This window comes from Aspergillus ruber (genome assembly GCF_000600275.1).
Source record: "Aspergillus ruber CBS 135680 unplaced genomic scaffold scaffold00009, whole genome shotgun sequence".
Classification (NCBI taxonomy): Eukaryota; Fungi; Ascomycota; class Eurotiomycetes; order Eurotiales; family Aspergillaceae; genus Aspergillus; species Aspergillus ruber.
In genome coordinates, this window is record NW_024467305.1 from 282,863 (window position 1) to 307,058 (window position 24,196).

General features: G+C 47.8%; 8 protein-coding genes across 8 annotated transcripts; 5 read left to right on the top strand and 3 right to left on the bottom strand.

Moving 5' to 3' along the window:
* The first annotated feature begins 324 nt into the window (after positions 1 to 324).
* Positions 325 to 1,365, top strand: EURHEDRAFT_363147 (uncharacterized protein). The gene has a single exon (XM_040778497.1). The coding sequence runs from the start codon at positions 614 to 616 to the stop codon at positions 1,154 to 1,156; it is 543 nt and encodes a 180-aa protein (XP_040639838.1). The 5' UTR covers positions 325 to 613; the 3' UTR covers positions 1,157 to 1,365.
* A 218-nt stretch (positions 1,366 to 1,583) lies between these two features.
* On the top strand, positions 1,584 to 6,609 carry EURHEDRAFT_530119 (RNA dependent RNA polymerase; the record flags this gene model as incomplete). The annotated part of the gene is made up of 5 exons (XM_040787138.1): positions 1,584 to 2,088; positions 2,275 to 2,476; positions 2,597 to 2,753; positions 2,810 to 3,275; positions 3,332 to 6,609. 5 exons carry the CDS (start codon positions 1,584 to 1,586, stop codon positions 6,607 to 6,609), a joined length of 4,608 nt encoding a protein of 1,535 aa, XP_040639839.1.
* A 319-nt stretch (positions 6,610 to 6,928) lies between these two features.
* Positions 6,929 to 10,928, bottom strand: EURHEDRAFT_411303 (DNA-directed DNA polymerase zeta catalytic subunit REV3; the record flags this gene model as incomplete). Its single annotated transcript, XM_040781579.1, has 1 exon — positions 6,929 to 10,928. A coding segment is annotated over one exon (3,818 nt), but the record flags the coding sequence as incomplete, so codon positions are not given.
* A 1,522-nt stretch (positions 10,929 to 12,450) lies between these two features.
* On the top strand, positions 12,451 to 14,305 carry slu7 (mRNA splicing protein SLU7). Its single transcript, XM_040781580.1, has one exon. It carries the CDS (start codon positions 12,666 to 12,668, stop codon positions 14,082 to 14,084), a length of 1,419 nt encoding a protein of 472 aa, XP_040639841.1. The 5' UTR covers positions 12,451 to 12,665; the 3' UTR covers positions 14,085 to 14,305.
* A 479-nt stretch (positions 14,306 to 14,784) lies between these two features.
* EURHEDRAFT_453519 (60S ribosomal protein eL37) lies at positions 14,785 to 15,289 on the top strand (the record flags this gene model as incomplete). The annotated part of the gene is made up of 3 exons (XM_040784130.1): positions 14,785 to 14,845; positions 14,972 to 15,043; positions 15,147 to 15,289. Coding segments are annotated over 3 exons (276 nt in total), but the record flags the coding sequence as incomplete, so codon positions are not given.
* Positions 15,290 to 15,760: 471 nt separating this feature from the next.
* On the bottom strand, positions 15,761 to 16,918 carry EURHEDRAFT_453862 (uncharacterized protein; the record flags this gene model as incomplete). Its single annotated transcript, XM_040784160.1, has 3 exons — positions 15,761 to 16,087; positions 16,139 to 16,606; positions 16,658 to 16,918. The coding sequence occupies 3 exons, from the start codon at positions 16,916 to 16,918 to the stop codon at positions 15,761 to 15,763; spliced, it is 1,056 nt and encodes a 351-aa protein (XP_040639843.1).
* A 688-nt stretch (positions 16,919 to 17,606) lies between these two features.
* On the top strand, positions 17,607 to 20,492 carry EURHEDRAFT_476590 (putative C6 transcription factor (Gal4)). The gene is made up of 7 exons (XM_040785425.1): positions 17,607 to 18,054; positions 18,110 to 18,139; positions 18,191 to 18,285; positions 18,336 to 18,649; positions 18,700 to 19,391; positions 19,449 to 20,148; positions 20,239 to 20,492. The coding sequence occupies exons 1-7, from the start codon at positions 18,022 to 18,024 to the stop codon at positions 20,388 to 20,390; spliced, it is 2,016 nt and encodes a 671-aa protein (XP_040639844.1). The 5' UTR covers positions 17,607 to 18,021; the 3' UTR covers positions 20,391 to 20,492.
* A 593-nt stretch (positions 20,493 to 21,085) lies between these two features.
* EURHEDRAFT_453550 (OTU family ubiquitin thioesterase) lies at positions 21,086 to 22,740 on the bottom strand (the record flags this gene model as incomplete). The annotated part of the gene is given in 7 exon segments (XM_040784132.1): positions 21,086 to 21,164; positions 21,221 to 21,688; positions 21,740 to 22,011; positions 22,071 to 22,336; positions 22,388 to 22,451; positions 22,514 to 22,650; positions 22,662 to 22,740. The coding sequence occupies 7 exon segments, from the start codon at positions 22,738 to 22,740 to the stop codon at positions 21,086 to 21,088; spliced, it is 1,365 nt and encodes a 454-aa protein (XP_040639845.1).
* Positions 22,741 to 24,196: the final 1,456 nt, after the last annotated feature.

The window sequence follows — 24,196 nt, forward strand, 5'->3', positions numbered from 1 at the left end:
AACCAGCGACTTGCGGCGCAAAAGGATGAGGAAATCTCCCGTCTGGTGGCTAGCAAGGAGCATATGAGCTCGGAGATGGAGGGTCTACAACAGAAGGTAATGCTAATCTCTGCATCTGGAAACAAATAAAATGTGGCATGCTAACGCTCTGTATAGTTGGGGAGCGAAATGTCTGAATCCGACAAGCTGAGAGACACACTTCGCGACGCTGAAGTCCATTTCAGGAGTGAGGTAGACGCGCTTGGAAAGCAATATGAAATGCAGCTTTCTGAAGCCGGTGCAGAGGTAAACATCATTTGCTTTCTTTCTTTTTTTTTCTCTCTTGTTTTCTTCTTTTTAAGCCTTGGCTGACTCGTCTGTACCAACAGAATGTCAAACAAAGAGAGGACAACAAAGCTTTGCATGAGTCTATGCAGACTGCCGCATCCAATGCCACAGTTGAGCTACAAACAAAGGACAAGCGGATCCGTCACCTGGAGAGAAAGGCAATCTTCCATCTTTCAATTGCGGAAAAACTCCAAGCTGATGCGTATTTTAGATACAATCATTGCGGGATGAACGTGCCTCCAAGGCCCGCGAATTCTCCGTGGCGCAGGAGCACATTGGTCGTCTCATGACGGTGATGGGTTTCAAACCCGACTCTGCAGAGACCAAAGCGTCTAGCAAACAACAGCGATCTCAATCCACTTTGGAGCCCACGCAGATTAATCCGATGCAGCGAGCAATCAACCCGGACGACGATAGAGCTCCAGCCCAGGCCGACCATTTGTTCGGCGATTCCTTTGCTTCCGAAACCCCCAACCCCAACGGTCGTAGCCCCAAGCGACTACGGGGAAATTCAATCCCGTTGGATTTGACCCCTGCGCCGTGTAACCGTAACCACGACCCAACACCAAACGCCCTACTTTCCCGAAGCCGCACCAGTCTATCGCAACGTGAACGCAGACCTCAGCACGACATTGACGAAAATTCTCAAGCAGCATCGCAGCGGACTCCTAGGCAGTCGCAGGGCCAGAATCAATTTCCGGAGAGCCAAGTCGATATCAATAGGAACAAACTTCAAGAGCTTGACCTGGATATAGATGTGGAATTCACCAAGGATTTCCTTTTTACGAGTACTTCTCTATCAGACGCAAATGACCCGGGGTCGCCATGATATGTGCCACGTCCGATTTAATGTGTATAATTTATTTTGCATGACAAGCACCTTTTTTAGTGTAAGATGAACTGTCAATGTCTGTTATGTTTTCTTTACATCTGAAGGATCATTAGTTTTCATTCCTGTTTTTGTTCCTTTGTCTCTTCTGTCCATTGGGGACCATTAGGACATTCTCTTGCCTATCTCAAGCTCCCGCTGCAAGAAGCCATCCACAATGGCCTGTAAGACCGATCAGACTGCTGCTGCAGTGGAAAAAAAAATAGGTTTGGACACCATGCATAACCTACATACATATTGCTTTTTTCTTCAGGAACGTGTCTGAGTTTCTTTCTACAGACTATAGGTTTTATATATACCTTGCGAAGCACTGAGCTCTGTTTTGTTTTGATACAATTACACGGCAATCATTAAATCACTGGTCGCAATGGAGGGGAAAGGAAAGAATAATATGAGATACAACCAAAACAAGCGCGGTCGAGGCGCTTACAGAAACCCCAAGATGCAGCGGCAGCGGTTGGAGTCCCATGAGCAAGCGCTGGAGACAGACAAGGTGAATGAAAAGGACTATCCTGTCATTCACCACTATCCAGCAGCTCATGAGGCCATGGGCACAGAGAGCTCTGCTTCTTCATCCTCTTCCTCCGGTTTTTCGTCTTCTTCTTTCCCTTCACATCCTTCTCGGCGAAGGAATGCAAGACGAGGAAGATCCGAGGGCAATTTTCTACATCAGACTGTCGGTTCTCGTGTCAATTCACCCGCACCATCTGGCTTCCTTACCCCCTCTTCTCCTTCATCTTCTTCGCCGTTGGATGATTATTCTACCTTTTCTTCTTCATACCCACCTTCGTCTCCTTCGCCGCTCATCGATACCTCAGAAAAGCCAGTCCTCATTGGCGGGAATGCGAATATGCTGACTCTGCCTCCTCGCGGTCACAACCCATCCTTCTCGCGGGGCAGGGGCAGGGGCAGGGGCAAGAGCAGAAGGCGATATTTTAGAACGGCGGATACAAGGATGACAATGACAACTGCTGCGGCTTTTCCTCTTGCTCACACTCTTCCTCCTCGTTATCCTCCTCCTAATACCACCATTTCTGATACTACTACTCATCCTAGAGAGATAGAAGAACAACCCTCCTCTCAGCTACTTCCCGGGTGGAAGCACTGGGAGACGGTGGCTGTCATTCTCGCGAATGTTCCTCTGGAGGCCGACACGTTCACTATCTGGAAGGCGTTCAAAAAAGAGGGTAATATCTTTTCGATTGACCTCTTTACGGATACTCACGGTAATAGGGATTCTAAAGGGAAGATTCGGTTCAAGTGAGCTTGACCACTTCTATTTGCGCTTCTTCCACTTTCTTTCTTTCTATTTGTTTTTTTTTTTTTTTTTCTCTCTCTTTCTTTGCGACACGTCTCAACTAACATGTAACTGTTTGACAGACCTGCACCTCATACGGATTTCTGGAGAGCGAATACCTACACAATTACCCTCTCCGATGGCCAACCAGCTACTATCTTTATTAGGCTTGATAGAAAGCACCAATTATATCGTATACCCAGCTTAGTCCAGCACAACCTCTCTTTTCCAATGGAAGTTGTAAGTTTGGTTCAATTCCTACCCCGAAGCTGTCAGCATGCTGATCTCTTTCACAGAACCTACCAATCGTGTCATTGGATATCGGAGTTCTTATTAATGAGACCACGATGCTACCAATGCGCACTGTTGGGACTGGACGTAATGAGCAACCGTCCCTAGTTCTCGACCTGAAACGCAGGGCCTTATTTGTCTACTTTCAACTCCCGATTTTCAATTCCATATACAAGCCGACTTCATCTGCGGACGTATATCAAGAGTACCGTCTCAAAATCCCTTTCACCCAATTGACGAGGATCTTCCAAACTCATGATCTAGCGTCCGAATGCACGTCTCACTTTACGTTTTTGGAATCCCCTGCAATCTATCATCGACGCATCAAGAATATCCAGAGCACATTCGTTGATGAAACTTCCTGGAGGGATGGAGACACTTGGTACCGCCAAACGCACGTGGTCCACAACCCCCAGGCACAAGCTACTTTACCTACCAGTCTACGGAAGCAAAACCCTGTAATTGACATCGGTAAGTAAGATGGTAGCTTCGTTCTTAGGGTCTGTAGGCTGATAATTTGACATCAGGACGCTGGAATGCCTTCAAGATTATGTATCCTAAGAATTCCAACGACAATGGGAACCTGATGCTGGTTTGTAATATCCTGAGAGACTACAATGTGACAATCAAGGATACAGACTGTTTTACTCAGTGTGACAGTGCCCAGCAAAAAAGCCCGCCTATTTGGAGATGGATAGATCTATCGGAATCACGAAACAGAGCTTCGTCGTCGTCACTGGATGACCTTGTTGATGAAGACTATATCAATCTTCCCTTCTCTGTTCGGTACCAGCTCGAGGTCTGTCTTTCGAATGGGTACCTCTCGGAATTCACTATGCCACGGGAGTTTGCATCTAAGCTGTTCGAGCTCGATGAGGAAGATGCCAGAAAGCTCCTGGAACATGTGGCGACAAAAAAGGAAGTCTTCCACGATCCAATGAAGATATTTGATCTCAAATTTATCCGAGGAGTGACCAATGCTAAGATACCGCCCTATTGTTGTTATATGCGCTCTGCCAGAATAACTCCGAGTACCATTTACTACAGCACTCCAACTGTCGACATTTCGAATCGCGTCATTCGATACTTCATCGAATATGCTGATCGTTTCCTCCGCGTTCGATTCACGGATGAGAAGTTGATCGGTCGAATAAATTCAACAAATGATAATACGATGAACGAAGTATTTACCCGGGTTAAGCGTACCTTGGCCAACGGTATCACGATAGGTGATAGACATTACGAATTTCTCGCCTTCGGAAACTCTCAATTCCGCGAACACGGTGCTTACTTTTTTGCGCCCTTGCCGAACCTCACAGCCTCCAATATTCGTGCATGGATGGGGCATTTCAACGACATCAGAAATGTTGCCAAATATGCCGCAAGGTTAGGGCAATGCTTCTCGACTACTCGGGCCGTTGCTGGATGTCCCGTCCAAGTTCGTAAGATCGATGATGTCGTTCGCAACGGATACAACTTTTCGGATGGTGTCGGTCGGATCTCCAAATTTCTCGCTCAAATGGCCACATCAGAATTGAAGATCAGAACCCTTACAGGCGATGTACCTTCAGCGTTCCAGTTCCGTCTGGGAGGAAGCAAGGGAATGCTCACAGTTTCTTCACAAGCCCAACGCCAGGAAGTACACATCCGCAACAGCCAGGACAAGTTTACCGCGGCCCACAATGGTCTAGAAATTATTCGCTGGTCACAGTTCTCCCTGGCAACACTCAACAGGCAATTGATCATTGTCTTGTCGACGCTTGGTATTCGAGACGAGGTGTTCCATGCTAGGCTGCGAACCATGTTGAAGGGCCTCGATGAGGCCATGACAAGTGATCCCCAGGCTATCTACTTACTCAAGAAATACGTGGATCCGAATCAGATGACTCTCACTGTGAGCCAAATGGTGCTGGATGGTTTCCGAAAGTCACAGGAGCCATTCTTGACATCAATCTTGAGACTATGGCGGGCCTGGCATCTGAAATATTTGAAAGAGAAGGCAAAGATTGTGGTTGACCAAGGTGCCTCTGTACTTGGCTGTATGGACGAAACGGGCACTCTTAAGGGTTATTTTCATAATGCCATACCGTCAAAGGATGCCCCATATGAAGAAAAATTGGCTGCTTTGCCGGAAATTTTCCTCCAAGTTTCACGACCTGACAAAGGCGGGAAGTACGAGGTAATCAAAGGCGTCTGTATCCTGGCTCGAAATCCATCCCTTCATCCTGGAGACATTCGTGTCGTCAAAGCAATCAATGTTCCAGAGTTAAGTCATCTTCAAAATGTGGTCGTCATGCCTCAAACCGGAGATCGGGACGTTCCAAGTATGTGTTCTGGAGGTGACCTCGATGGAGATGACTATTTGGTAATCTGGGACAAGGAACTGGTACCAGACGATTGGTTTCGTAAGCCAATGAATTATGCGAGTAATAAGGCTCGAGACCTTGACCACGACGTGACAGTGGGCGAAATAACTTCATTCTTCGTTACTTACATGAAGAATGACTGTCTCCCTCGGATCGCGCATGCCCATCTTGCTTGGGCTGATTATCTCGAAGAAGGTGTCGACAACGACAAGTGCATGCAGCTTGCACAGCTTCACTCTGATGCAGTCGACTACAACAAAACGGGGAATCCGGCAAATATGGTGCGCACCCTACAGCCGAAGAAGTGGCCTCATTTCATGGAGAAACGGCATAAGCCGAGAGAGCAGATCTACCATTCGAAGAAAATCCTTGGTCAGCTTTACGATGCAGTGGAACGTGTTGACTTTGTTCCTGGCCTTGAACTCTCATTTGATCAACGGATTCTAGATTGTGATCTAGAAGTTACCGAAGACTTGGTGAAGTTTTCCAAGAAGCTCAAGTACGAATACGACTCGGCAATGCGTCGTATTATGGCACAGCATGAAATCAAAACCGAATTCGAGGTCTGGTCTACTTTCGTATTGAGCCATGCGAATATGAGCAAGGATTATAAGTTTCACGAAGAGCTAGGAACTATTTCAGTATCACTTCGGGAGATGCACCGCAAACAGTGCTATGAGAAGGTCGGTGGACGCAACTTCCAACAACTGGCACCATTGGCCGTAGCTATGTATCGAATCACGCATGAGGAGATGGCTGCAGCGTTAAGCAAGCATCGCCAGGAGAATCCACCGGATGAGAGGCTTTTCCGTAGATCAGCACCTAAGATGGACAAATTGCCTCTCATCAGCTTCCCGTGGCTATTACCGCATATTCTTGGAAAGATAGCATTGGGTCATTACGAGTCGCCAGGGAAACCTACCGAAAAATCAGATCAGAATTTGTTCGAAGAGGCGAGCCCTAACTCAGATAATCATGACACGGTCGCCGAACCGGAATCCGATGTCCAGAAAGTCAATGCCACCGAAACAATTCAATCGGACCCATTCGGCTTGTTCACTGGTAACAACCATCTTCCCGACGATCCATCACCCACGATCAAATGTCCGGCTCCTGGGGTGCAAGAAAGTTCTGCATCTGTAAATCAACTGATTGACTTCGGATTCTCGAAATCGCCACCGACGATCACCTCTCAAGTTAATGCGGACCTTGGTATGTGTTCGAATCTACTTGAACTTGAGAACTTGAATCTCGGGTGCGACGAACCAGCAACAACAACAGCGGCGGCAGCAGCATCGCCGAAGCACGATTTGGAGAAGGCGGGTATCACGGAGAATGTCATCGAGGGCACAGAAACAGAACATACTGAAATCGTGGAGGACGAAAGAGATCTAGAGCCTGATCCGGTCGACAAGCTCAACGCACTACTTGGCTTCTAAAACAGGTGAAAGAGGGGGAAGTTACCATGTATGTACTGGCATTTCAATCTGGCATTGGCTTCTTCATTTTCCTCGTCATTGTCTTTTTCTTTTTCTTTTTCTTTTTCTTTTTCTTTTTCTTTTTCTTTTTCTTTTTCTTTTTCTTTTTCTTTTTCTTTTTCTTTTTCTTCTTCTTTTTCTTCTTCTTTTTCTTCTTCTTTTTCTTCTTCTTTTTCTTTCTTATGTCTTTCCTTTGTTATTGCTTGTTTTGTTATAACAAAATTGAGGACATATCCATAGGTTTATTATAGAATAAAGATGAAGTACTTTTATTGCAGTTGGCATTTTAAACATCCATAGTTTGTGTATTATTTGTATACGAAGACAATTGTTACCCCAGAAATCTAATATGTCAATTCCAATCCAATGGCCAGATGCCAAAAACCAAGATTGAACAAACGCCTGTCACTCATATACCAATATAGCCCAAGATATGTAGGGGAAACACTGTTCTACCAATCCAAACTCCCATTTTCACTCCCAACAAAATCATCATCGCCCCAATCCTGCAACGCCTTCACAACCGGATCCAAAACTACCCTCGCGTGTCTCCAATTCGCCATATGCCTTGTCCTCGAGTAAAAAACCGGGCAATCCTTACTGTCACAATTCACATCATCACCAAAAGAAACGCCCATGCACGAACGACAGATACGATGAAGATCCAGAACGCGCTTCTCGGATACTTGTCTGCGCAAAGTCAGAGCGAAGAGAGAGATGTGCGGTGTTTGGAGGCAGTTGTTACAAAGCGGGAGGTTCTTGTGACTGGCATTAGTCGATTCGGAGATTTTGTTGGTTTTGCAAACGAAGCAGAGGGATGATCTCATGTAGGATTCGAGGGTTTTGCCGATTGTTTGTGGTAGAGTTAATGAGGATGAAGATGAGGGTGCATTTGGAATTCCTTCGACACGGCGGATACGATGGAATTTGGGCATTTCGTCGTACCACTGGCGGACATTGGCGCCTACGAGGTTGAAGATCCGTTCGAGAGGTGGGATGATGTTCTTTGTGATGTAGTATTCCGCGTCGAGGTCTACTTGGGCGTCGTTTAGGAGGGTCTCGGGCGCCACGCATCTGTCGATTAGTCTTGACCCTGGAGCACCAGTGACGACGACGTAGGGAACTCGTTCTCCGTATTGAGGTTCGAGGCGCGGGTCCTCGAGCATCTTCTTAGTGCTGATGAGTGCACCGGGCGGAGGGAGGCCTCGTTCGCTATACTTCCCGAGTCGTACTTCTCTTGCGAAACAGAAGTCCTGAATGGAGACGTTGCCTTGCATAATCTTCATGCATTGTTTCTGGAAATAGCTCTTGACCTGACTTAAGTCTGCAGTGTGGAAGAGGGTTTTGAGGGCTTTTTCTTCGATTTTTTGTTCCGCTGGTGTACCGTCGCGACGCACTGTTTCAATGCCCTTTGCGTCGAACTCGGGTTCTTTCTGGTCGCGGTGTTCATATTTGAACCCGACGTAGCGTTTTTTGGCCAGGAGAACGCATGGATGGTAGACTTTTTCGAACTTTAGTTTCACAGGACGTGGGTTCATGTCAGTGACGGTTCTTGCTATCTCTTCGCCGATGTCGAAGGCTTCTTCGCGTGTTCGGCCCTTAAGGTAAACGAAGAGACTGTCTGTATCTCCGTAGACGACCTCAGCGCCCCAGCTTTCCACGGAGTGTATCAGGGCGATGGCTTTCTCGAGTGTCTCTCGTCCAGTTTGAACGATGCTGTCTGCTATCTCTGAGCAGGGCATGCGGCCCGAGAACGAGGCGGAGGTATAACCGTATGTGACGTTTGCGATCAACTTGAGAGCTAGCTGGCGGTTGTTGAGAAGACGTTGTAATTTTTTGTCGTCTTTGTCCAGTTTCATGCCCGTTTTAACCATCACGCGAGTTTCCAGGATCTCCGTGAGCATTCTTGCGAGGAGGGATGTTCGCACTTCGGGTTTTGTGTAGACCATGCCATTTGGTGCAATGTTGATCTTGTCCTTGAGTAATTCCAGAAGTAGTGGTTGTCGTCCGTAGTCCATGAAGCCCATCTTATCCCGACCTCGCCATTGACGTGCTCTTCCCAAGAAGGTTGAGTAACAGTAATTATACGCGATCATGACACTAGGATATAGGGATTGGAAATCAAGTACAACGAGAGGGCTTGTGTAGAAGTCGCTCTGAGGCTCCATAACCAATGGGAGACATTCAAGCGCATTTTGTTGACCGACTTGCTTCCTGTTCGGAGAGACAAGCATGAAGTTCTCAGGCTTTGCGATTCGGAACATCAGAGATTCGACTTTAAACTGTGAACCTCGGGAGAAGACTGAGAAGAAATCGACGCCCAGCAGTCTTGCTTGTTCGCTGGTTCGTGTTATCAATTCGTTTGACTCCAGGATCTCTAGGTTCATTTGCACACGAGATGCGTAGTAACTGACAAGTTTCATGAGGTTACGGGGTTTCCCGCTCTGGTACCATGCTGTCAGGTCTCGGAATGAGTAATGAGGTATCCGGCGCTGCAGGACGTGGAATACAACATTCTCCATCGAGTATTGCAGCAAGGTAAGCTCGCTCCTCATAGCTCGCCAGAGATTGATCATGTGCCGACCTGTTACTCGGATTGAAGAGGTGTGGTTGAAGCCCCAGCGGTCACTGTCTTTGCCGAATCTTCCGTGGGCTTGAGATTTCACCCTCGATAGCTCATTGCATAGATCAAAATCGTACTTCTTCCGTGCTCTCTCGATCAGGTAGCCCCAAGAATTATTGTGGACTTCATACCCGGTGATGATATCTGGGTCGTAATATCTGACGACATCCACCACCCGGTTGATAAGGTCAAGTTCGGTGGTTTGCCTGTCCGTCTCGATTTTCAAAGCCCGAACAATCTTTGTCTCTGGTACTTCACCTTCTCCTTGATATATCATTCCCACATGGACGCCAGGGATGTTACCGTTGGGGTCAAGGTCCTCATCTTCTGACTGGATGCACCAAAAGACGCACGAAACCTCGTCCTCCTCGGGGTTTGGCGAAAGCAACCCACGGCTGTTCACATGGAGTTCCAGGCTCATTATGTTCATAAATTGATTTTGGTGTTCCACGCATGTAGACTGACCTTTGGAAGGATATTTGGTGCTATGGTCCTTTTGCGTGGGACCCTCAATTTGGGAAAGTACATTAGGTTTCAGGTTTGATTCGATCCCGGCTTCATTTGTTTGTAATGGTTGAGATTTCAAATCGGTCATCATATTCTCAAACCATTCCACGACCTCCGAGCGTCTGGGTGGAACAGGCGCAAATTCCCAGACTCTACAGGAAGTGGATTCCCGTAGTTGCTGATCGACCACTCCTTGGCTATCCCGATCAACTGAAACGGCACCGTACTCGCCAAGCATCGCTGGAGATTTCCCTGAAGGATCAAAGTCTGGAAGGTAGTGTATGCTGCTCCCTTCCAGGCGAAACTCACGGCCCGCATATTCGCGTGGTCGGTCAGGCACATCCTTCTCATCGCTATAATAGGCTTTCTGGTAGATGGCAGATGGATAACCATAATCATTGAGCGTTGATAAGACTTCATCGGGAGTGGGACAAGGAGCTCGAAAACAGCATATCCGTGTTTCGGGGGGAATGTCAAACGACTGGTGAATATTCGATGCGAGCTCATATACGGGCGAGCTATAGATTTCTGAGCAAGTATCCGTAGAAAATGATTGCAGCTGCGAAGATGTCCCTGTGTGCGCTTTTCGAGAAGATTTGGCGACAGTTTTGGACGATATTGGGCTTTCCCGAGTCGTGAGGGTGTCCGCTGTTGCTTTTGGAGTAAAATCCCCTTCCTGGCTGATTTGCAAAACTGATCTGGGATTATTAGCATTCTTTACAACCGGAAAGTTGAGTCTGCTATCTTGCGTGGACCCTTTAGGTCGATTGGCAGTTTGGGCGGATGGTTTTGATCGAGGTGTCAGTTTACGATCCTGTGTGCCAGGTGCACAGCCAATGGTGCCATTTACGTCCTGGGTAGCTGAGTTCGCCGGTTGTGGGCGATCCTGGAATGAAGATGTCTGTGAACTGTGTAGGTGCTGCTCCCTCGGAGTTCTTTGTCTTTTGCGCGAGGTTTCGCCATCAATCCTTACAAATAGTGGCCGTTTAAGGGTTGCGTTCCGAGGATCACTGTTGGTATTTCTGCGCTCTAATTCGCTTTCTGGCTCGGAAATTTCGCCAAGATGGTCTTCTGAGGAGTCCTTGTGATCAACTTGAGGAAAGTCCTCTTTATTTAAGCCTTGCTGTCCTTTGAGGGTCTGAAAACTCATGTCAAAAGGCCCACCACCAAGCTCATCATCAAAGGGATCAGCAGCTTCGCCAGTTTCATCAAATTTGTCAGTAAGATCTCCATCTGAGCTGTAATGATCCCCGTCACGCTGAGATATCAGGATCGCGCTTTCATCCACAGAAATTTCCACATCGCATCGCCCGCCTTCGTTGCGAGCTTGATACATCTCGAAGCTCGACTGCTCAAGTTTCTCCGGAAAAAAGTCTTCTATGCTTTCTAGCGCAGTCTTAACGCTATCCTCAAAAGGATTCTTCTTAAGGAAGTTTTCAAAGTTGACCTCTTTACCACCGCTATGACGCTTCTCCTCGGCAGCACTTTGAAGGACCATTTCGCGAAATTCCTCTTCATGAATCCAACCTCCATCACTATTGCTTCGTGGATCGGCCGACATCGAAATAAGCTCTTCAGGGCCAAATGGGCTACTTCCCGGCTCATCAACACCAAGACGCTTCTTTCGCCTTCGGGTTTCTTCTTTCCACAGGCCAGCCATGCTCGGAACCAGCCGCTCGGTAGAAGCCACGGGTTTGAACATCTCGGTAAAATCATGGTGGATGGGTCTTTCCTTGATATCCATGCGATTTAATATATCCTGTACGCAGATGTCCGCTTCTAACAAGCAATGGCTTTGCTTTGGAAGAACCGTTTCGTCTGATATGCTCTCAGGTTGGATTGACCGGTCATGCCAACGATGAGACAAATCAGTGAGTTCGAGGTAGTCCGGGACAGGAGAGCGAAACTTGACTTTGTTGCATCTTATATATGTACATCCGTACAAGTTATAGTCGCACATCCATTGGGGGATATATTGCATATGGCTCTCGTATGGCTGAAATGGGCACCCCATCACCGCGCCTTGAAGTAGAAGATCTGCCAATCGAGTAATGTATAGAGGATTCAGGAGATATATTTTGAAGAAAAACCGATATCCCACATGGTACCCGTAAAACGGAATACCTTTGACCAGGGTGACATGAGCAACGAATGCAGCTTTTTCACCTTTGTCATTACGACGATAGCTCACTGCCAGCGCGTGGTCGATCGACAGATGAAGACTTCGAATAGTTGAACTCACTGTATTTCATGAACATTCAGCTCTAAGTCCAATTAAACCCACGAAGCGCGTGAAACCAACCTTCTTCAGATGACAGGGACCCATCATATTCGATGTATAGATATGGGAAAGCGCCATGCACATGAACGCAGATTTTCTGGCCGGTCTCAGTGGCCCCAAAGATCCGGATGACAGGTACTTTCGACTTGTTGTCTTCGCCAAAATTTTCGTTCCCATATTGTAGAGGAGGATCAAATTCTGACGGGGCTGCTTGGTAGTGATCTACGCAGTTGAGGCGCACTTGAAAGGGCTCCATCGGTGGGCGTCAGGACAACCAGCGCTACCATCAACATGTCGCAAATATAATTTTCCGTTTAAGCAATAACTTCGCACGAATCCGTCAATATTGTCAATTCTAAGATCCTCTTCTTAGACCAAAAGCATGACGTGCACGAACATCAACATAGTGGACGCGCCTCGGAGCGCGGAAAGGGAACGCCTGGTCACGTGGGTATCACTGATGTTATCGCCAGCTTCAACTTCGGACTTCCGAGACTTTTGATTATCTTACGTGAAAGGGAGTTATATCCTTGAAAATTTCTTACATTACACTCTTTCACCCATTGAAACACATTATTTTTACCTTTACCGTTGTCCCACGCCACAATGTCGTCGCGAAAGCCTGCGGATGTGGCGTCGAAGGAGCGCAACGAGTACATTCCGTCTTTCATCTCGAAGAAACCGTTCTATATCGACGATGAAACAACAGCCAACGACTACCTCGAGCATCAGCGTCTACACAAGGCGGAGAAATCAGACATCACGAAATGGTACGATCGAGGCAAGCGCGCCGGCCCAGCAGCCACCAAGTACCGAAAAGGCGCCTGCGAGAACTGCGGCGCAATGACCCATAAGACAAAAGAATGCTTAAGTCGACCTCGGAAGCAAGGTGCGAAATGGACTGGCAAAAATATTGAGGCAGATGAAGTGTTACAGGACGTGGAGCTCGGGTGGGATGCGAAAAGAGACCGGTGGAACGGCTATGACCCGACCGAATACCGTCAAGTTGTCGAGGAATACGAAGAAATGGAGGATATAAAACAGAGTACCAAAGCGGAGCGTGGGGAGGACGAGGATGATGATGAAGAGAAGAATGAAGAAGCCCGCTATGCAGAGGAATCGGACATGGGACGACAACAGAGCACGGCGACACGCAACCTACGTATTCGAGAAGACACTGCGAAGTACCTGCTGAACCTCGATCTCGACTCGGCCAAGTACGATCCGAAGACACGGCGAATGGTCGATGGGGGTGCCTCAGAGGACGATGCTGCAGCGCTAGTGGCGGAGGAGAATTTCGTTCGCAGTTCGGGTGATGCCGCAGAGTTTGAGAGGGCGCAACGGTACGCTTGGGAGTCGCAAGAACAAGGAAAGCCGCAGGTTCATCTTCAAGCGAACCCAACGTCAGGAGAGGTCATGCGCAAGAAGACGCAAGCGGAAGGCGAAAGCAAGCGCCAAGCGCAGCGCAAAGCCCTCCTAGCGAAATATGGTGGCGAGGAACATATGGCGCCGACGCCGCTACGAGATGCGATGGTCGTCGAAAATGAGAAGTTTGTCGAATACGATGAGACGGGTGCTATCAAGGGCGCACCCAAGAAAGCAGCCAAATCGAAGTACCCAGAAGATATTTTCAGCAACAACCACACGAGTGTCTGGGGGAGTTGGTGGCATAATTTCGACTGGGGTTACGCATGCTGTTTCTCGATTGTGAAAAACAGTTACTGTACGGGAGAAGATGGAAAGAAGGCTTTCCTGGAAACTGACAACCTGCTGATGCTGCCGCCGGCTAAAGACGAAGCTGAAGAGCTGTCAGATAGGCCCGAAGAAGGCGATGGCTCTCATGAACCCCGCGATACAGATGATCAAAACGAGCGCAAGAATGCCTCGAGCTCGGGGAAAAAGAGAACGCTTATGGAGATCCAATCTGGAATCAATGAAGAGGAGCTCGAGTCATACAAACGAAGTCGTTTTGCTGCCGATGACCCGATGGCTGCATTCATTGGAAAAGATGAGGTTGCACAATAATTGCTTTGAGATTTGGATATCATATTCGCAAGATTTGGCGTTGGCGCTGTTAGCATACCCTTTTGCAATGTGCATTGACGGTTTGTACCGATCTCTGCATAGAAAATTGAACTTCGGAAATATTAGTACCTCAACAAGTCTGTTCATTATATGTCACATAGTAAGATCATCAGTCATGGATCTTACAATTTATAACATTTAAAACAATCCATCTCCCATAGACGGCTACGTTTGTACAGAAGTTTATCGGCGAGTATCGGTCGATAATGGATCAAACCCAAAATGGCTTAGCGCACGGGTTAAGCCTGGTGGTTCCACTGAGTAGCGCCGTGGTCAGCTGACCGCTAACCATGTTAGGCCGTGTAAGTCACGAGACCAGGGCAGAAGCCCTGAATACCACAACTCGCTAAGCGACACCCCCAGATCTCAGCGGAACTCACGATACGCCTAGCGACGACGACAACGACGACAACCAGCCCTTCAACGGAATCGCCAGGTAAGTTAAGTTGTTGTTTTGGAGATCCATTGCGCATCCACGAGGGGAATTATTTTTCTTTTCTTTTACAGTTCTTACGTTGGCTAACATATCCGGTTTTATCTTTACAGTTCCTTAATTCAAAATGAGTATGTGCAAATCCGATGCGTCCTGCGATTGCGATCAACCTCCTCCCCGTCGACATCACTAACAACGATAACAGCGAAGGGTACCTCCAGCTTCGGTAAGCGTCACAACAAGACGCACACCCTGTGCCGGCGTTGTGGTCAGTATAAAGAACTCCTCCGAAACCCCCGACGGATTCGCGGATCATGGACGATACGGGAAGAAGTTGGGATATATCGGGAAAGAATATAAAGATGGGCTGACCGGTTGCGATTTGGATCTACAGGACAGCGTTCTTTCCACATCCAGAAGTCGACTTGTGCCAACTGCGGTTACCCCTCCGCTAAGACCCGCAAGTGTACGAACCCCTCTCCCTGTTGGCGAAACAATCTGTCGATTGAGTTGAGCACAGCGTTGGTTATGGGGAACTATCTGGCTTACGAATTATTTCTGGATTATAGTCAACTGGGGTGAGAAGGCCAAGAGAAGAAAGACCACCGGCAGCGGCCGCACCCGTCACCTCAAGGATGTTCACCAGCGCTTCAAGAACGGCTTCCGCGTTGGTGTTCCCAAGGGCGCCCGTGGCCCCGAGACCGCTCAATAAGCAGATCTAATATCTCGATGTCGCGTTTTCGATCTCGGAGGCTGGAGGGGACTGGTATGATTATGGCCTAGCATATGAAGTAGCTGGTTTCAATGCAAGGGCAAAATGAAAATGAACGCTTTTTCCAGTGGAGTTGGTGTTGCGACGGTCTTCTCTTTTTGCCGCCATAGCATTTCTTCTTCCAAGTCACAAAATTCGACGACAAAAAAGGATGACAAAGAAAATTTTATGGGTTTCTCTTTTTTTCTTTTTTCTTTTGGGTGACATAAAAATAAGGGGAAGCTTTTCATGATTTTCCTTTTTAGTTTACGCTGGCGGATATCCCAGGTCGTGGCAGATACTAGGTTGAGATATGCTTCCAATGTGATTTGTCTGGATTCAAACAGATCCCATTCTATCAACAAAAAAAAACTCATGGGCAGGTTTATACTCAGCTCTATCTACATCTATACGAAACCCGGTGACCCTATTCTATTCACCCCTTCCGAAGACATTTACACTCCCGTCCCGCTGGACAAAGTACAACACTTCCTTCTCCTCCCACTTGGCCTCAGCGTCGGTGCTGCCGTCGTCACTCCAGGCGCCACCTTTGCTTGCCCTTAGTACACCACTGACATCCCGAGCGGCACCCGTTTCCAAATTCCGAAGCTGCACGACCATCTGAGCCCTATGCGCCAATCCTACAGCGAACGCAGCATGCTCCTTCTCCAGCGGAGTTGCTGGGTGATGGGTGAATTCGGATGCATTATGTATCAGCGGCGAATCGGCAGAAACAGCCACGATCGTCGCGTGCGAATGCTATCGAACTTGTTAGCCCATCACCCCAATTGATGCGGAGCCTATACGTACCTGTTGTAGTCCCATGACCCACTCGCCCATTTCCGTAGCTCCTACCCCTTTGCTCGGGCCTGTAGCAGCGAGTAGCAAGTCAGGTTGGTCGACGATCAGCAATACCTCTGCTTCCCCTCCATCGTCCCTTGCTGCCGTAGTCTTTAGTTGATTGACCACATCCAATATATCCTTCTCCAATGCGTCGAGTGCTGCGGTCCCGTAGCCTGTCAGGTGCAGTCGCTTCGCGGGTCCAGGTACGGCTTCCGTCGTGGCTCTATTCAGACCACCACCCGAAGCTACAGGAGTAGGCGCAGGTGCAGGCGGTCCACGAACGGGTAGTGCCGTCCGAGGAAGAATAGAACGGCTTGCTGGCGCTGATGGCGCTACCGGAGTCGCGGTTTGCGCCTGCGGGGTGTGAAAAAGTTCCGATAATCCATCCACAAACGCGAATTGGCCTCTGTCTGTCAGTCGCGTAAAATCCAGACCCTGGTCACCATTAATAAATCGCCTTGGAGATATCTATGAACAGGAACTTACCAATCTCTTCGCTTCGGACCTCCAGAACTCCCAACTCCGCAAGAAACTCACGAGCACGACCTTGCGCTTCTTCCCATTATCGATTCCGTCTGCGCCAAATATGGTGTTTGTGGAGGATACGCTGAGCGCGGCATAGAGGTACCTTAGGACGAGCCAATTCCCTGTTGCGCCGAGGACTGAGGAGAGGAGGGTGAGGGAGGATTGCGGGAGAGATGATACATAAGGTGTGAGGAGGGGTGGTAGTGGGGGTTGTGTAGGCATGTTTGAGGTCTGTTTGAGGTGCCGCAGCCGATGGCTGTTCGGAAATATGCAAAGGTTCGATATGCTAGAGGCTTATCGACTGTATGTCGTCTTAATACAAATGTATTGTATTGGTGATGGTTGATAGAGGACTGCTATCAAAAATTCACATGACGTTGTATAAAGAAAGCTCTGCTGGGAGTTCTGATTGGTCAAGAACTGTCCCGCCAGGGCTCGATTGTGAGTGGCATAATTATATACATAGAATGGATTGAGGAGCATTTAAAGAGATGCCTTTTGCCTAGTCGATATAATCAAGATAGCGTCTAATTGGTGGATATGCTATTGGATAACGTATTCAACTGCCACTGGTGGATGTATATATCGTGGCTACCGATTTATGGGGTGCATTGGACTACTCACAATGCATTATGCGCAACACTACATGCTGTTCTATGTACTCCGTATAAAAGACACCATAAAGTAAGACCAAAGTAGATACAAATCCCATAGAGCACGAGGGTTTCCTTATAACTCAATAGCAGATTGACCATATCAGCAGTAGTTTGTGCCTGAGGATACGATTCGCCCTGAGAGATTTTTCACGGGTCAGGTGACTGGCTCCCCACATGATACAGTCTTTCTTCAGTTCGAACCTGCCCATCGCCAACTCCATCGCTGCGCCTTTTCCTATATCGGTTATTCTGCCTCTGATGGGTTTGTCATTCGCTTTTGGTCTCGACGAGCGTTGCTTCTGATCCCGGGATCGCGGGTCACAGATTATTCCCATGCCTACCGTGAGTTTGGCCCGTGGTTCGCCGGTACTTTTTTTTATGCCGTCCCCTCCAGATTTGGTGTATTTCCCATTATTCGATGTTTTCTTGAGGGCGCGCATTGAGTGTATTTTATCCCTGAGGGTCAAAGTTGCCTCTATTATATTATATTATATTATTTTCCTTGGTACTGCTCGAACATGGCGTCTTACTATGCATAAGCCTGGCATCTTTCTGATGCGAAATTAATTTACATGGCTAACCTCGATATCAGATGCTATCAGTCTGGCGTGATAATATCCAATGTGAAAGAAATTTGCGATTTAAGAAAGCAGATTTTCCCCGATAAAGATGACTAGTACTCGTGATTCTCATGCCTATGCTGTAAGTATCTCTTGCGCGGGCCAGAAAGACGGCCAAAGTGCTAACGCGACGACAGTGCGATGAATGTCGGCTACGAAAGTCGAAGGTGAGAACTATCGCTTCCAAACGATGGTTCGTCTATTGACTATTCAACTAGTGTTCAAAGGGGCGCCCAACATGCCTGCAGTGCTCGCAATTGGGCAAGGAGTGCAATTATAGCCCCAAAGTAACCAGAAGCCCACTTACGCGGCAGTGAGTATCACAGTTTATATTAGCCATGGATCCAGATTCTGACAGTTCAGACACTTGACACATGTCGAAGACCGTCTACAAGCATTTGAGACGGCTCTAGCAAGACTGTTCCCAGGGGGCGACCTGGATGCGACTGTCCGTTCGCTTTTGCAGGATCATGAAACGCCACCAAGGACTGCATCTTCCAAGTCATCCTCAAGGCACTCGACTCCGGCGAAAACCGAGGATCGATCTGAAGCAGCTCCAGAAGCTCTACCGCAACAGGCAGATGGGTTTGACTGGGCTGAAAAGGAGATTTCACTCGGTGGTTTGACGGATGGTATGGCAGCACTGTCTATCAAGCCAGAGGGTTCGGGATATTTTGGTTGGTATCTCTTTTCTAGATTTGCTGTACAGTTGCTAATCCATGCACAGGGGCTTCATCCAGTGTTGTGCCACTAAGAGCTTTGATGAAACATGGATTCGATCTCAGTATTCCGTCAAGTACGGCAAAGCCAAACGGAAATACAGATCGAGTTCCACTGAAATCTCAACTTCTGAATTCTGCTCCATCTGGTCTTATCGAGCAGGCTTTTATGGACGCTTACTTCCTCAACTATCATTCGAGTTATCCTTTCGTTCATGAAGCTACCTTTAGGGCACAGTTTCATGAGCACATCCCCCGCCCACACGGCCTCTCGTGGCAAATCCTTCTTAACACGATTCTAGCTCTAGGAGCATGGAGCATCGGAGACGACAATTCAGACCTGGACATCACTTTCTACCAAGAAGCCAGAGGCCATTTGCAACAAGTTTCAGTTTTCGAAACCGGGAACTTGACTCTGATTCAGGCGTTGCTGTTGATGAGCAATTACGCGCAGAAACGAAACAAGCCGAATACGGGGTGGAATTTCCTGGGTCTTGCTGTCCGGATGGCTATGAGCCTTGGTCTTCATAAGGAGTTTCCAGGGTGGAGAATTAGTCTTCTGCAGCGGGAGATCAGACGGAGATTGTGGTGGGGCGTTTTCATCTTTGACAGTGGTGCGGCCAAAACGTTTGGCAGACCGATTCTCCTACCGGAGGATAAGGTCATGGATGCAAAACATGTCCTTAACATCCAGGACGAGGTGAGAATACTCATCTCCCATCTATTGAGAACTAGGGGATTAATCAATGATTCGCAGGCACTCACACCAAGCACAACGACCCTACCCAAAGAATCCGACGGCCCAACTTTATACTCCGGCATAATTGCTCAAGCCAAATTCCACCTCCTAACAAACAGCGTCTACCAACGCCTAATCTCAAGCCCCGCCCTAACCCCCGAAGAAACCCTCTCTCTCCAAAAACCAATGGAAGAATGGTACAACAACCTCCCCGACTACCTCAAACAACCCGCCTCGATGCCCGAACCAGACTCCACAGCCCTCGTCCGCAGGCGACTAATGTGGCGAGACTGGAACTTGCGGACTCTCATCTACCGCCCGATTCTTCTCCGATGGGCAGCTAGACGATGGACACCTACACCCGGACCGCCACCAGAGCGTGAGGACCCACTCGAAGGAGACTGTCGAATGCTCTGTCTCCGGAACGCCAGGTTGACAATCGCTTCGATCTCCGAGTACATGGATAACTATATCTGCACGAGACTGGGCGCTTGGTACATGCTGTACTTCCTCTTCCAGGCTGGCCTTATCCCGATTATCTTCCTCATGACCGACCCAACCAGCACAGACGCCCCGGCCTGGCTCCAAGATATCCAAACAACAAAACAACTCCTCTCCCACCCCTCCTTGTCCAACAACCGCCTCGCAACACGCTGCCTAGCAGTCGTCAACAAACTTTGCACACCGGTTTCTTACTACTATTACCCCAACAACAACGGTAATGCCAACACGACTACCGGCGCAGTTCCCATGCCGGGGATCCCCGCAGCGGCAAATAAATCGGTTACCGGGGGTGCAGGTGATGGAGGGCAGCAGCAGCAACCGCCTATCCTCATGCATTTTCCGGATCAGTTGTTCAACGATCCAACTTTTGGGGGCATGTTTCCGGATGTGGATCAGGAGTTGAATCTGAATATTTCGGGGATGGACTTCTCGGAGTGGTTGAATTTTACGCCTTAACTGGGTTAAGCACTGTTCTTGTCTGAGTTTCGAATACACTCACCACATGCATTCCTTCCACCCTAAACAGAATATCGAATTCGAAAACCACCGAAAACCGAGCCGAACATCGTCTTTTCCCGAAATGAATGTTGGAGTTGGAAATGAGTTTGAATGGTTTTGTAATGCTCATATTTCTTTTTTCTTTTTTTCTTTTCTTTTTGATACCAATACCAATGCAGATAGAGAGATGCTGGGCTACCAACCCGTGTCATTTGCCATTTGACTTTTACTTTCAATGTTCACATACATACATACATACATACATACATACATATATAGACAACACAGATACATTCTGGTCCCTGATTCATACAAATAACTACCCAACCGAAATAATAAACAATACCATAATAATAATATCAAAAAGTATGCACATGCCCATGCAACAACGCTAAAACAACATAACAGTAATCAAACAACAACAAAGAGCGGTTCTCAATTTAACCCATGCTAATCCAACAGAAACAAAAGGTAGATCCCTTCTGACAGGTGAGTAGGTCCTGGAACGCTAGTGCTCATAACAGATGGTGTCTTGTGTAAATGTAGTCTCGTCCATGATAGAAAACGAGAGATGCGAGTGATGCTTGGTGCGATTTAGAAAGGGCTTCGTTCAACGAAGCTTCCTTCCTATTCGATGGAAAATTGCAGATATTTTATTTGCGGGAGTCGCTGGGTTCCCAGTGGATTGGTTCGAAATCTTGGTTTTGGAAGTGGGCTTGGTTGTAAGGAGAGCTATAATACATATTAACCTCCACTCTCGATATGAATAGAAATAGGGAAGGACTCACTTCTTAAACGGAGTGGTAATCGGAAGAGAACGGCTGAGATTAGGTTTCATCACCAACGGGTTCAACCGAATCTGAGGCCCATCGGAGGGTCGGTTCGGTAGACTGCTCATCGGCGGCGGAGGACCTGAAGGAGCAGACATCCGAGGCGCCGGCGGTGATGGCATTTGAACCGGTGGTGGTGGCGGCGAGGTGGGAATTTGAGCTTGGTAGACCTCATGAGGGGAAGACACGCGATATGGACTTGAAGGAGCCGGGGGAGAAATCGGAGCCGGAGACATCGGGGCCGCACCCATCGCAAAGGCCGGATCCATCATTAGGTTTGGAATTGACATCAAGGTTGGGTTGACGTCGAAGGAGAGGGCACCTTGATCCCAGGGGGAGTAGTTAGAAGTCATTGCGTATTGGTAGTTGACCACGGGTTCCATATTCACAGTTGGTTCGGGGCGGTAAAGCAGATCGTAATGACCTCTGGTACAAGTTAGCACATTCGATGCATTAGAAATCTGTAAGTAAACTCACGGTCGGTATAATAGTCGGATGGTTTCGATGCTGGTTTGGTTTGTCGTCAACAAGTGAGGCGTCACGGCATCGCCCTGGCTGCGGTCGAGATATAGGATCTCAACGGCAAACCCGGATCGTTCAATGACACCATCGATTAGTGCTTGAAGCCCGACTTCGTCAATTTCCGATTTAACCGTCTCAATTCGTGTTGCACAGTACTGATCCAACGGCATGGGGATAAACGCTTGATACCGCTGAGGATTCAGTTTCATCCACGCGCCTGTAAGAAGCTGTGTCGAAGACATGGTCAATATTCACTCTGCCAGGGAGACAGCTATACTATACTAACTCTGAAGTGGGTGAGAATTGCGTTCGAACTGTACTCGACGTTGAACGTGTCGATGAGGAACGAATCGTCACGGATGCCATCTTGAATGGCTTGGATTAATTGGGTGAAGACCTGTTCCGTGGCATCGACAAAGATCTCGTAAAGGTAATCTTGATGGCCGACTTGGTCGAGGAGGTTGGATAACGATTTGATCCGGACTAGTTCGTTCTGTATCAAAACCAAATCGCGAAGGGCAAAGAGATTCTCGAAGTAGCCAAATGCGACCGCTATTAGAGGTCAGTCAATAATCGAGCTCAATCCAAGAACCTGGTTCATACCTCTCCAACCGCAATTGCCATCGCCTTTCATGATACGCGACGTGGGATGTGTGAGGGCAAGAGTCTATAATAGAGCAGTTAGAGACCATACATCCCTTATTGTAAAACGGGAACAGATTGTCGTACACTAGTCTTTGTAACCAGAGTAGGGTCTGCATTCGCATAATCTATTGCAATTGCCTGAGTCGATTGTTTTGTTGACACGAGCGGGCCCTGCCACCTGGTGTCAGCCGGGTTGTTCTGATGCGGAATCAAGCGGAATCCTTCCAAGCACCCCGTACCTGAACATCCGGTTCAAACTCGTTCGAGAGCTTTTGAAACCGCTCCATCTCCTCGGTCGATAATGTGTTCATCTTGAATGCGGACTTGGCGGCGCTGCGGCTCTTGACGGAAGTGGAGAAATGCGATGACACGCCGTGGGAGAGGACCGGGGCGGGAGAGTGAAAGGTAGGGTCTTGGTAGATGGAGTTCGCGGCAGATAGGTCGTGGTAATCCGGGAAGTAGTGGTTGTGGGTGTAAGGTAGGAAATGGGCGAACGGAACATCCGATAAGGACATCGCAAGATTGGAGCCAGCGCTTTTAAAGTTCAAGATGACAAGCAGTTGCCTGTATTGGAAAACGTCAGCTTTGATATCATCCACCATGAATCAATAATAACAGAAAGAGATTATTCTTTATACCCACCAGACCAGCTAGCATCTTTTGCTCTATCTCAAGTTGGGTTCTCGAGTTGCGCGCCGGATGGAGAGATTCGGGGAGGATCAGCCGCTGGTATCGTACCCGATAGACCGTCAGTAAACCCGAGATTCAATGGATAAAAAGTGCAGCTCGTTCGCTGAAGAAGCACAGATGGCTATCCGGTGGTGCCATCGAAAGCGTAATGCTCTTTCATAGGTCGTAACAGAAGAGATGCGTATAGACGGTGAGAAAGAGTGGAGAAAACAGATTCCGAATGATGGCAAACCCCAATATCACATCTTACCGACAGAAGAGGATAATTCGAAGAATAAAGAGAGAATAAGAACAAACAGTTGAAAAAGAAGAAACATACCTTGTTTCTTTTCCAGGCGAGATGCAGCCACAATCCGCTTTCCGCACGTGCCAGGATGAGATAAGAACCAAGCGATGATATATATTGGTTTAATATGGACAAAAAGACCCAACAACAGGGATGCGATTTGGAAAGCCACAGATGATCTTGATGAGATTTAAGAGAAATAGACGGGAATTAATAGGATGTGAGAAGGAAAAAAAAAAAAAAAAAAAAGCAAAAAAGGGAAAAAAAAAGAGGAGAAAAAATAAGCGGGGTTTGGTTTATCTCCAGACTTTGCGATGTCAACAACAGACCATAAATTGTAATAATAACAAGCAAGTATATACATACTACTAGTACTACTTGTATGCATACCACACAACAAAGAGAAAAAAAGAAACAAACCCACTAATAAAGGTCATCACTATAGGATTGATATTATTCTCCAGTATCACATCATGTATTGCCGTCACTTCCAGTGGATATTTGTCATGATGCAGCAGGTATACATTGATATCTAACTGCTAGATCTACCATTCCTTTTCCACACAGCCCTCGTTGGTCTGCGCCAGATGGCTTGAGATGTGATGGGACTGCAGCTTCATGCTTGTTTGCTACTCTTCGACCCGATCTGAATCCATCTGTACAAGTACTGCAGTGACAGGGGGGCCCTCGGAAGTGGCTCCGCTAAAAAGAAACAAAAATACTCTCAACAATCCCGGCATCTTCGGCTCCGTTCTAGATACGAAAAAGGCATTTCAAGAGAACTTGCACAG